The sequence below is a fragment of the Scaptodrosophila lebanonensis genome, unplaced genomic scaffold, assembly GCF_003285725.1.
Source record: "Scaptodrosophila lebanonensis strain 11010-0011.00,11010-0021.00 unplaced genomic scaffold, SlebRS2 tig00000159-arrow-arrow-pilon, whole genome shotgun sequence".
Lineage (NCBI taxonomy): Eukaryota > Metazoa > Arthropoda > Insecta > Diptera > Drosophilidae > Scaptodrosophila > Scaptodrosophila lebanonensis.
The window spans coordinates 202,398-215,807 of NW_022060596.1; the positions used below are offsets into that span (position 1 = coordinate 202,398).

General features: G+C 37.9%; 1 protein-coding gene across 1 annotated transcript; it reads right to left on the reverse strand.

Annotated features, from left to right (window-relative positions):
* Positions 1-4,704: 4,704 nt before the first annotated feature.
* LOC115629606 lies at positions 4,705-6,747 on the reverse strand. The gene is made up of 3 exons (XM_030526102.1): positions 6,621-6,747; positions 6,337-6,540; positions 4,705-5,304 (listed from the first exon to the last, which is right to left on the reverse strand). The coding sequence occupies exons 2-3, from the start codon at positions 6,510-6,512 to the stop codon at positions 4,836-4,838; spliced, it is 645 nt and encodes a 214-aa protein (XP_030381962.1). The 5' UTR covers positions 6,513-6,540; positions 6,621-6,747; the 3' UTR covers positions 4,705-4,835.
* Between the last annotated feature and the right edge of the window lie 6,663 nt (positions 6,748-13,410).

Sequence of the window (13,410 nt, forward strand, 5' to 3'; positions counted from 1 at the left end):
CATTAACAGGATTTATCAAATGTGACAACGACACTGTGAAGAAATTCCAACAGGATATTGTGTCTGGACCGATTCAATGCGATCCTAATGCGATTTTAATTGAGGCAACAAACACATGAGCAGCATTAAAGAACACCCTTAGCCTTGCTTACGATAGAAGGGATGTTTAAATGGAAATTCAATTTGAATAATTATAATTATATATACGTTGAATCTTATGTAATTCAAAATAAATGGTTAACCAAGTGCATTCAATTCGGGACGAATAAGACAAAACGGCATCGGCATACATGAATATTAGACAGGATAAAAAGGATTGTGCAATAAAACATTATTTGATGTGCTCAACTCAATCCATGTCACATAATGGATGTCTCATGCAGATTCTCAACGTATTCTATTATCGAGGACGTGTAAAGATCAAATTACACTGGGTAAGGATATCTGAGCAGAATAATATATAGCAGAAATCATCTGCTGAATCGTTCTTTGTCGAAATATGTTATTTTGTCTCATAAGAATTATATATACATACATAGTTCTCATTTCACATTAAATATTATTAGCTTGTGTTGGTTATTCAATGAGAAGAGAGAGGAAGGAGACTAATATAAAAAGGATTACAAATAACGATCATATCTACCATTAACGAATGCGAATCACCACAATAATAGCGTTGAAACTTTAAAAAAAATGCTGTAATTTAATTTAATGCCCGCATAGCTACAAAAATATTATTATTATTATTTCAGTATGAAGTAGTTCGTTCCACAACAGATTGCCAGTTTTTTACTTCTTTATTTACTGTGGTTTTTTTTTGTGCTGCTTAAATGCTGCCATGGCTATGGCCATCACTGCCCTCGCCATGGCCATCGTGGTCGTCGGTGTCATCGCCGCCTCACTAAACCATTAAAACGTCATAATAATCATAATGATAGCGCAGCAAAAAATAAAAGAAAAACAATCACTACAAATTTGCATAGCGCGCTCACCCATTTTTGCGTGTGCTCTTTTCTCTGGCGGTCTATGGCGGACCATGAACACTAGACACTGGACCGTGGACCACCGACAGACGGTGGACGGTGGACGCGGGCTCATTATTATTTTGCATGCTCGGCCACAAAAGGCGACTAAAGCCTGACATTTGCTTAATTATGGTAATTAGCAAAAAACCAAAGAAAGCGAAAAAAAACATAAAAATATGCGAAAGAGAACGCTAGTCGTATGATGCACAATGCTACTCCAGATGATGACCCCCCCATGATGATGATGATGATGATGACGTCGTCGTCATGGACAATAGTTTCGCTATCACCATGTCCATCATTGTGGTTCCGTGCTCGCGATATAAACATTACAAAAATGCCAACAACAAGCAGCAAGTAGAAAGCTAAGTGCGCAGACCAAAATAAAAAGTGCAGAAATGACGGGCTAGGAACCTGTTTTGGGGCCAGACTCCTGCAGCAATTGCTTCCGCATTTTGCGCGACTTAAATGTTGCCATGGCAGCGGCTCAAGTGGCCAGCGAGCAAGACCCGTGGCCCCAGCCACGCTTTTCAAAGCAAAATAAAATTGCGCATTATTTGTTGCACTTTGTTCTTCAACTTCTTCGACTAACGAAGTACCTAAGCAAAGCGCATTCGCTTTCATTTTGAATGTCTGCCCCAAACTTAAGCACAAAGCAATTTGAATTTCGCCAACTGCATGAGCAGAAGTGCCAGATAAATAACGATGCATTCAACGTTGATATGCTCTCTCAAATTGTAGACATCCCACTCTGAAGCTGCGATTCAGTAACCGGAATGTGGCACTATATACTATAGTAATACATAATACATAACATAAAAAAAACTCAATTTCTTGTGATCGATTCAATGGACCGACCTTGCCTTCATTCTAAGGAGCAGAGTCTTTTGTCTCCTGATTCGGGCATAGCTCCCCACCTTGCTCCACGGTCGTTGGGTTAGCCACGACAACTCTTTACCTTTCCATCGAAATTCGCCCGTCATTATATATTTTGTCTTTGCAGTGTTCTTTTCTCGTTACTTGGTTATATTCTAAAAAGGCCAAATGGATTTGGTAGTTCTGTTTGAATTCAGTTTCCATTCCCCGTTTCAAAGCACTTCAAAACAAACACAAGGGACGCTCTTGCCTGCCATACCACGACCACATTTAAAAGTAAAACATAATCTTAAGAAGTGAGAGCAGCTGCCGAGCCTGGAGCTCGTCAAGATTCCTGTGTCTGGCATCCTTTGGCGGCGGAGGAGCTCAACTGAAAATCAACAACTGCGTGAATAATGACTGCATAACTTCCTTAAAAGCTTCGCTGTTTGTATAACATATTTCATATCGACACGAAAAATGCTTTTATGCCACGTTTGCGTTTGTCAATTGAAGGGGGGGCAGCAGCAAGAAAACATACAAAGAAACCAAAAAAGGGGAGTCAGTTTTGCTTATGCTCTCTCCTGCCTGTTCAAATGTGTGCAGAAGACACTGTGGGATAACGTACTAACTGGAATTTTAATGCATTGAGGAGGATTAGTCTGTCTGATTCCAACTTATTGCTTTTGTCTCGACTGGGATCTCATTAAAGGCCAGCGGCTTATGTGCGACCCTAGCCGGTCAATCTTTAAGACACAGCAAACAATATTGGCCATGTAATGTGTAATTTATTGCGCTCCTCAAATTGAAAGTGAGCGCCATTAAAAAACAATAAACTAAACATGTAATAAATTCAAAGCGAAAACACAAACAGCCACACACACACACACATGCACGCACGATATATGTTGCTGTACATACATACATACATATAGTATAGACAAGGAGAGGGACCATCGAGTGGTGAGGGAACTGTTTTTTATGCTCTCTATATGCGCAACTAAATAACACACAAGGGCGTATGAAAGGGGGTCGCCTAACACTGCTAGTGTCCTAGAAAAAGGGAGTGGATGCCCGTTTTGAGGTGCGAATTATTTCCCTTATTTACTGGATCTTGCTTGTGTAATTGGCGATGTATTTATATGGAATGATGAATGGATACTTTATTGGTGGGAGGAGGATGAATGGATATATACGAAATACTTGTATAAAACTCGCGAAGGAGAAACAGTTTCAGAGATAGGTATAGCCCTTACAAATGTCATTAATGGGAGCAAACAAGGAGTCTAGTAATGACAAAAATACAATCCCCCCCTTGTGCGAAATGCTTACCCATCCATGTATACATGTATGTGTCTAAAGCGAAAATATATATACTATATCTACAAAATAAATTGACCAAATCTGCAGGATAAAAGGATTTGAAAGCAATTAATTGCCTGCGCATAGAAAGCATGCACAAAGCCAACAGCACGCCAGCATACCAGTACGTCACAACTAAAAATACAAGGACTTAAACAATAATAGCAACAGGAACAACAAAAAGATCAACCAAAAGCAAAATAATTGCATTTTACGCGCTTATTGTTCCTGTTGTGCTGGCGGTGAAAAACTCAGCGACCACCAGGCAGGGATTGATGCACAGCGATAAAGTAAATACACACATAAACACATACATATGTATATGCTATGTGTATATAGGGGGATAGCTCACGAAACATACCCAAATACGTACTACATATGTACATACGTACATATGTATATAGAAGCACATGCATTGGACTGAAAAATGCTTCATCCATTGCCGAATGGGGAGCATTTTTCAAAGAAATTGGTGGCAAAGGAAAAATTCGAAACCTATTAACATATTGCATTTTCTGATCTAATAAGCCAAAATAATGGAAAGTATTATATTAAATGGGAGGTTGGAATCAAAATGTTGGGATTTTGGGTGCGTTCCAGCATTCACTAATTTATATTTTCATGTTTCGACAACTTCCCTGCAAATTGCGATTTACGAAGGAGTGCACAATCAAAACACGTAATACAAGTATTTTTTGATAAAACAGAACAGTAGAAGGAATAACTCGCGCTAGTCCGATTCTTGCCCGTAACACCCTCTCTCCAATGCAATTGGATTAAAAAGTTTACATACACAAGTTGCATCACATATATAATCAAGAATACTACTTAGTTATATGTTGATGCTTGATGTTTCGATTTTTTAGTAGTCCATTTTACCTGTCGGGTCCAAAAACAAATAAAACCAACTGCAGCTTTTGCGTCGTTTAAAAGTTAGCTTTTTCAGGACTTATAGGAATACTTAGTATGGTTATTCCACCTCCTTGCCACACTGATCAAGAATATGAACACTGTGTGAGGCCTGTCACACCTCCTTCTGGGTGCTGCATACAGTCGTAGAAATCGCATTGAAATAGAAATGGAAACATGAGTATAAGGCTTTATACCACAGGAGACTTGAGGAATGATCAATTCTAGATCGGCCATATATATAATAATAATAAAGTGTTATGTTATTCATATTATATTTACCTAATATTTCGCTCTTTGGATTTGTCCTTTGAACAGAAAACAAAACAACTGGCACAGCAATTTATTATAGTGTAATGGTTCAGTTTCTCGTCGCGAGGGTGAAATCATTAATGTGGCTTATTATAATAATCTAAAAACAGATAGGTTTGTCGGCTCATTAGGTACATCTATCTCATATGAAAATAAACAAAGTCCCAATGAATTACTTCTGTTCCGTCGATGTTCTGAATATTGATTCTTCATTCCTAACAGAGCGCAGAACTCAAGAATCTACAGGCATTAGTATGCAATACTTGTTTATTGATATATTTTTTGGTAATATTGTATTACATTATGTTCCGCGCTTGGGACTCGTAGGTAGTTTGTGTTCGATCAAGATAAGGCATTTGGAAATTTGTATTCCTACAATGAGCGTTTCTTATTCTTGCGTTTTCCACCTTTAGCATTTTCTGACTTCGGACCATTCTTGGTTGCTTTTGCATCGGGCACCACAAAATTTGGCTCCTGATTTTCCGATCCATTGAAAATGGAGTTATCAGCCTTAGCTTTTCCAGCCACATCGCACACGACCTTGTCCTTGGTTCCCTCAACAGCAACGTCATCAGTGGTTTCACCCAAGTTTTCGTTCAATTCCTTGTTGGTACCATCAGTACCAGCTGCGCCTTCAAGTTCACCGGGCGAGGCCTCGTTCTTAGGTTCCTCAGCGTTTTCAGGCAACCCAGACATGGCTTTCTCCTCGGGTTCCTCAACGGAAGACTCCTCAGCTTTTTTGGCCGATTCCAACATTGGTTTGTCCTCTGACTTTTCAACGGGCCCTTGTTCAGGAGTTGTATTCTTCATATCCTGATCGGATTCTTCACCATTTCCGAGGCTGAAAAATGGAAAAAGTTTGTACTTTTTCTTGTTTACCCAGTTGGTAGTTGTTGGCACATCTTATATTTAAAGTGTGTAGTTACTTATGTAAGCAATTGGTTGCAAAAAGAGCGATAAAGCACTCGAGATGCTATCTGGAGTAGGGAACGAAATTTGATTATAAAACAAGTAGAGAAGCTAAAGTCGGGTGTCCCAACTTTGGAATACTCTGTACATATTGAGGACTGGAGCAAAAAATTAAACATATAGAATTAATATAAATGCTAATATTTTCACATACTAGTTTAATGTATTATGTAATTAATATGTATCCAATAAACAGAATTATAATAAATTAATTTTCATTTGTGTATTGATTTATCTGTCTGGCAGAGCTAACCCAAAATAAACATTTTCTGCGTATTTACGCAAGGTGTTCATACGGACGGACAGACAGACAGACATACAGGGCTAGATCGACTCGTCTTGTCATGCTGATCAAGAATATACATACATACATATATACTTTGTGGGGTCTGCCACGCCTCATTCTGCCTGTTACATTTTCAAGCTCGGGCAAACCTAACCTAGTCTTGTAGCTTTCATGTACAGAGTATAACGACGCATGCGTGCCTGAGTACGTCGCACAAGACGAGTTAACAAAAAAAAAAAAAAAAAAAAAAGATGAAAATAATTTTGTTAAAATATATAGCGAAAGGAATGGCATTTACATTTAATTATTTGCATTTTTATTTAATAAGGTAAGAATGAACAGGCAACCAGCACGCAAGGCGCTTGCTAACGAAATCGCATTCTATTTCATTATTAAAATGCCTGCACGTTTTTGGAATGTATGTACATACATATGCACATACATACATACATACACACATACATATGTATGTGCATACAATGTAGAATTTGTAGAAAATTCCAGAAACCACATGACACCATGTGCCATTTTTTTTGCTTTTTAAAATATTGCCCGATGAATGAAGGATGCACATTATTTGTGGCACATTATCAATGTCGAAACCACTTGGGCACTAACCTGTCTCCGAAATCGGCCGTGCGCGGCTTCTTGCTACCGTCACGTGGCCCAGAGTCCCCGGAGTTCATTGAAAGGGCCAACTCGAACTTGCGCTTGCTGCCAACAGTAGCGTCTTCTAAGTCTGCCGCTGCTTGCGACGATTCTTCGAATTGGATCTCAGGCGACTTGGCGTCCATTTTGAAATATTGAAGGGTAGAAGAATGACTGTCGAAAAACCGTAATACACGTATTTAAATGCAAGTGAGCATAAATTGCAAATGCGGAGCGCTTCTTGCAACACTTACTTTAACAAATTAATTAATTAAATAAGTTTTCACTAAATTTGCAAAAAATTTACTCCGTTTTTTCAACTTCTGTCCGACTAGAACTATACGTCCGCCTAGAACACGAGAACTACCGGAAAGAGAACGCCTTTTGACGCATGCCAAGTGAGGCCGTATTTCTTTTTGGGAATTTGAAAAAGAGCTTCAGTGCGAAGTCAAGAAAGCATCGACATTTGATTTAATTTCTTCTTTTCGATAATTTGCGAGACAGTGTACACTACAGCTCCAAAAAGAATCGATTTAATCAGCGTTTAACTTTTTTTTGTTGAGAATCGATTAGTCGTGTAAAGTTAACTACACATATTTATTTGAGAATTAGTATTCAAGTACACTTTCAAGAGAGCAACTAAATCAAAATGCAACACATATGTACAAGTAATAACAAGAAAAAATGTTTAATTTTATATATAAATAAAAATGTAACTTTTAAAATATTGTGTCATAAATTAAAATAGAACAAATAAGATGATTATCTGTGATTAGATTGGCCACCAGGCCACCAAAGCCTGGAGAAGAAGGAACGACAAAGAAATAAAAAAATTTTGGAAATCAATTACGATTTTTTATTTGGATAGAATGCCTGCATGCTGACACTTCACATATATGTATATGTGTAGGTATATTTTCGGTGCAAAGCTAAATATAAAGACACACATTATCCAGAAGAGTAAATATGATTGTGACGCATGACGTTTTCTCCGCAAATGAATGCCCCTTAGTTGTTAATTAATGAACTAATCAATATTATTGACGAATCAAAACAAATGGGTTAATGTTTAGTATGATCGAATTGAAATTGTTTGATGGCATCAAAAAGTAATAAACATAAAATAATAATTGCTGTAATATTGTAATAATAATAATATTTCCTGAACCTAAAATCTATTTTATCGTTGAAATAATCTCAATGTAATCGAAAAAGATTGAGTATTTTGAAGGCGGTTCGATGAGTAAAATATTGTTACCGAAATTAATGTGGTGGTATTACATAAAAGAGTTAAATCGATATCTCCGATATTTTTAAGTTAGTCCGAAAACATAATGGTTTACTCAGTCATCGATGTATTTAAAATAAAATTAAAGGCGAATAAAAAGAAAAGAAGACTTCTCAAACGTCTTATTTAGTTAATGGATCAGATAATGCTGGACTATTTTACAATAATAATAATACAAACATATACTCTACCCCGTTTAACTTTAGCAGATATATAGTACATATATATTGTACTGATATGCCCCGATAATTGCAAGCTTTTACCATCGAAATGCTTAATTTCCAACTTGTTTATTGGAAATGTTGTAAACGGCTGATTTCATTAAGTTTGGTCTGAAAATCATTGCGTATTTAAACGTTTTTATTCCTAGTACATATGGATGTATGTATGTGTATGTGTCGCTGAGTTCTAAACGAACAATATTTTACTCGTAGAAGAAAAATTGAATTCAATGAATAGTTTAAGTATATTTTAAAGTAGCACGTATTTACTGCTCGAGTTAATTTATTTTCTTTGTTTGAACTGTTTCAGTTCATCAGTAACCCATTATTTCCCAGCACCCAAATGGTCCTAAGTACAGTCATACATACATATGTATGTATGTATGTATGCATGTATGTATGTATAATCAAACACCAATTGTGCATTGCCATGTGCATCGATCAACACTTCGAAATTAAACATTTCGGCATTACCGGCAGTGCATCTTGATCAGCGCCTGTCTGTGCTATTTGTTAATGCCAATTCAATTTGACAAATAAATTTCTTACTTATTTACGTTGTGCATAATTTCACTTTGCACTGCCCGGCAGGGCCAACCGAGACTAGCTAGCACACACACATACATACATATGGATATACATACCGACATATGTATGTATGTACGAGTACAGAGACAGACTCTGCTGTTTGTGGTTGCCATGTTTGCCATTTGCTTTCATACGCATCGTCGCACACCACCATTTGTTTGCCTCTCTGTCTGTGTCAGTGTGGGTGTACGTGTGTGTGTGTCTATCCTGCTGTTGCTGTCGTTGTTGTTACTTTGACAGCTCTTGTGGTTTATTATAACTGCATATATCATGCAAATACCAAAACCAACACCCCTCATCCACCCATAGAGGCCTGGCTAACATGGTACTGGTCGCATGGCCCAGTGCAAGGGCAACTTCAGCTTCTTACATAAATTCGGTTACACGTTTCTTGCCATTTTTGGGCCAGGAACGTTTTTGAAAATGATTTCATGCATTTCCATAGTTTTCACTTTGATTAAAAGTGCGGTCATGGCTTTTGTGGCATACTTTTTCTGGTCACATGCTGCACTTAAAAAAATTCCAGCGATGTAATGGACACTTAAAAATCACTCCACTTACTTGCAACTCCCCTGTTTAGAAACATATTGGGGAATGTTTCTGGATATGTGTATGTATGCATTATTCTGTTGTATTCCAATCAGATTGGCTGTATAAAATAAAAATTATACCGAACTTAAACTCGTCACTGGACCAGTTCTTGCATGACTATTTTCATAGAACCAAAAGAAATAGATAATTATCATAAATAGTGTATACCTCATTAACATATGCAGGAATTACCAACACACAGCTCTATTCAGAAAAGGGAATCATATAGTATTAAAAATAAATAAATGAAAAAATATTCAATATATATTCATAAAATACAGCCGGCTTTTAAAAATGTATGTGTAGACTGTAAATTATTGAATATGAATAAATCGACAAAAATATATGCCCTGTTTCACTCGATTATCCATTTAATTACACTTTTTACATTAGGTACACAAAATTTCTGTGAAAACAAATATCTGTAGATTTTTTGATCTTAAGAGTAACTTTGTTGAATGGCTTGAGTGCTTCCTGAAATTATTGACATTGCTTGATGGTGATAGATTTTTGATTATGAATGATTTAGCTATGAACAATTCGATAAAGCTAAGTGTGTATACGGACTCGACCAATTTTAGCTTTTAAGCTATAAAACGGCTACTTAAAAATGAGAAATATATTGCACAAATTTTATTCGAGTGCAGCTTTTGGGCAGCTTAAATGTAGCAAGGAAGAGGCAGCACAATAATAAATTGGATATTTTTGAGCTGTGGATCAAATGCATTGTTCCCATAATGCAAAGTATTTATTTCATTATTTGCAGTCAGTGATCGCATTAAATGTTTTCCTGCCACGTAAGAGTGCGCACATTACTGCAACACACCCACACACACACACACACACACACACACAGAGCAGACACACACACACACCACATACACCACATGCACATAATTCATTTTTGTCTCAATATTTGACAAATGTATTTATAATTGCATGCCGCAGATAAAATCTGTTTTGACATGCAACGAATGCAACAGCTTCCCCTCCGTCTTGCTATCAATGCCGGAGCCATCAGCCCAGCATCAACAGCAACAGCAACAGAAACATCATCAACAACAACAACAAGAACAACAACAAGAACATCGTAATCATCTTTAGCGATAGCATTGTTATTGCTTTAACAAGCAGAGCATTTCCAAGCAATTTGTAATTGGTAATTTATGGCACGTTTTAACGAGCTCTCTGGAAACCTCTGCATAGTTTGAGGTTGCTCGAAAAATTATCAATGTGTAAATTGCTCGCAATTATTTTCATCAAATTTAAATGGTGAGCCAACAACAAAATCCAACAAAATGCTTCTTTTGTACATACTTAATTGATCTGCTCTTAATAATACTCGAATTTATTGATGAAAGCTGTTCAATTCTTTTTAATTTTACGTTTCACGGAATGCCATCAAACACAATTAGAAAATATAATTTTCCAAAATGTATTCAATGTGTATATTTGAGCAGAAAATTTCAATTTCTCCATTATGATTTTTGTTGTAGATGTTGTTGTTCTTGTAGTGCCCACCGCTGTTTTAGAATATGGTTTACCAGCTTTTTGAATTGGATCGATGGCACCGCATTCTTGCCTGAAGCCGAATTGGAAATCAGGCAATACGGTTACCTTCGTCAGTGTAGGGAGAAAACTGATGGAATGAATGCAATGAAATCAATTCAATATACTTACAATTAATCAGATATATAGTGATGGATTGCAGACAAACTCAGATGTAATAGATGGAGCACCAAATAAACCCAAATATTGGCTCTCCGAGTCAGCCAAAGCATTTACGAATTGTATTTTTTTAGACATACCACTATTTGACATGAGCGAGATCACGTTTCACTTTTTGATAAATACAGAATGTATGCAAATAATATGAATTCTCTAAATTGAATGCCAATAACATATCTCTAAAGTTTCGGAGATTAATGACGATTATGTAATTTGTAAAAGACGCCAGTGTACATCGAATTGTTGTATGCCTTTGGAAGAAGGGCAAAAGTTAAGTAATGTATTGCGTCCTATGAAAAATTGGTAATACGTCAGTGGGGGGGAGGGGGGGTTAAAGTTGTATACAGTTTGCCAACACTTTGTCGACATCGCACAATTGTACGGTAGACAGTTTTTGTGCATGTCATTTGCAGTTACCATTTTAATTTCATTAATTAATTTGTTTATAAACAGAATCGCAGGCACAGAGCGACCGACGCATAGCAGCTGCCACAAAAACCAAAAACAACTATTAAACATAAATCTTATAAATTTGTTGTAGTCAAAGTTCTGGCAAGGTTTCCTGCCACTCGTGTACGTATACCCATATAGGAAGAGAACAAAGAGCGGAGAGAACAAAAACGCCAGTGCCATGCTTCTGGCTGAGATTCTCGCCATCGTTCAGAACATATTTCATTTAGCTGCAACTTTTGAGCACGCCCCGCGACAGTCGTGAACAACACACGCCCTCCACCACCGCCACCGCCACTGCCACCGTCAACTGCAATCCCTTAGCTTATTGTAGTGCGGGCCAAAAAACTTTGCACACACACACACACACACAAACACACTTTCACACACGCTCACAGTCGTGCTAAAAGACATAGGAAAGGAGAGAGGAGGAGGTGCTGGCGATGACGATGTTGCCGACACATTGTTTGTTGTCTAACTGCCTATGACTATTTAAGACACACACCCACACCCACACCCCCACACGGGGCACACACATGTGTACAAACGTGCGTATAATTTAATTTCACTATTTTACTTGGCGCTCCTGCGGCTGAGGATGCTTTCAGTTACTTGTCCTTGTCATGCGGAAAAGTGCAACAAGGCTACACACACACACAGGCGGCGCAGGCATTTGTTACAATTTCCCACGTAAATAGTTCCTGCCAAGAAATGTGTGTGCACAGACACACACACAGACACACACACACACACCCTCCCGCACGCACACACACACACATATGCAAAAGCACAATTATAATTGTCATAACACAAAAGCATCTGAAAATTTAGTGCCAAGTGCGAAAAGTTTCACGCTGGCAGCTCTGTCTGCTGGGGCTGGGGCAGGGGCAGCTGGAGGGTAGACGGGTGTTTTTGTGTGCCTGTGTGTATCTGTGTGTATCTGTGTGTGTGTGGAGTTACTATGACTGTGCAAAAAAATCTTAACTGGCGAGGGCTGTTACAACATGTCGCTGAATACATTACATACGCGTAGGAAATGAAATACATTTATTGAATAAGACATATAGAATATTACAAAAATTACAACAGAGAATTCAACATTTTCGAATAGACAACATGGCTTGAAGTCCTTACAAAATGCACTTTTTTCCTTCGGCTAAGCGTTGCAACATTATATACAATCCAAACATATTAAATTTGGTAGAGATAGATAACGAAAATCGGCACCTATGGGATATACAAGCGATTTTGATTTGCTGCCAGAAAAAAAAATGCAAAATGTGCTTGAAATTTAAGAGACTCTAATAGTGTAGAGAGATAGACGGACGTCTCGTCGGGTGCATCAATTATGAATCTCTGGGCGTTGCAAATATCAGAGCAACCGCAACGTACATATGTATGTATGTATAATATGAAAAATAATAAATATACTTGTACTTCCAAATTTTAAGCCTAGTAAATAATTTTTTTATTTAAGTACTATATTTTGTGAAACAGATGGCCGTTGACAAGCTGCGTTAAAATCGAGGACATATGTAACTGGCTATTATGAATTATTTGTATTTAGCAAGACTTCTTATCGTTCACAAAAGGGGTGTGTGTAACAGTTTCTATTCGAAATGTTTTAGCAACAAATCGAAAGAAAGGCCCGACGACCATGTTCTCATTGCCAGCTCTCGCAGAACTCTGGATATTTTATGCATGTACGTGCACGTGTACACGTACTTATGTATGTATGTATATAGGAGTGTGCGTGTGTGTGTCTCTATGTTTTTGTGGCAGTGACACGTTGATAAATGACATTTGCGGCATCAATGTGAATTTTATAAATTCTCGCAACTTTCACACCAAATGCGCTGCTCTGCAGACGCCGCTGCAGACGTCGGCGCTGATGCTGCTGTTGACGTTAACGTTGACGTCGGCCAAAACAAAACGCTGACGCAGACGCCTGTGAATGCCAACAGCTTGCTGCTGTCGTCACCATCGCCGTCATCGTCATTGTGGTAGTTGCATATTTTTTATGACACTTTTGCGGCTTATCAACGTCACTGCGAACACATGCACTTGAGCCTTCCCGCCGCCGCTTCGGTCCGCTCCTCGGTCCGCTTCCAGTCGTGGATGTCTGAGTTGCGCCGCTTTCGCTTTTGGCCGTATTATTTACATTGTCAACAAGCTGTC

Bases quoted from the DNA above. Each gene is read 5' to 3' on its own strand.
- LOC115629606 (XM_030526102.1), bottom strand. From the start codon at position 6,512: ATGGACGCCAAGTCGCCTGAGATCCAATTCGAAGAATCGTCGCAAGCA. The intron at 5,305-6,336 runs GTTAGTGCCCAA...TCCATTTTTCAG, and splicing joins ACGGCCGATTTCGGAGACAG to CCTCGGAAATGGTGAAGAAT.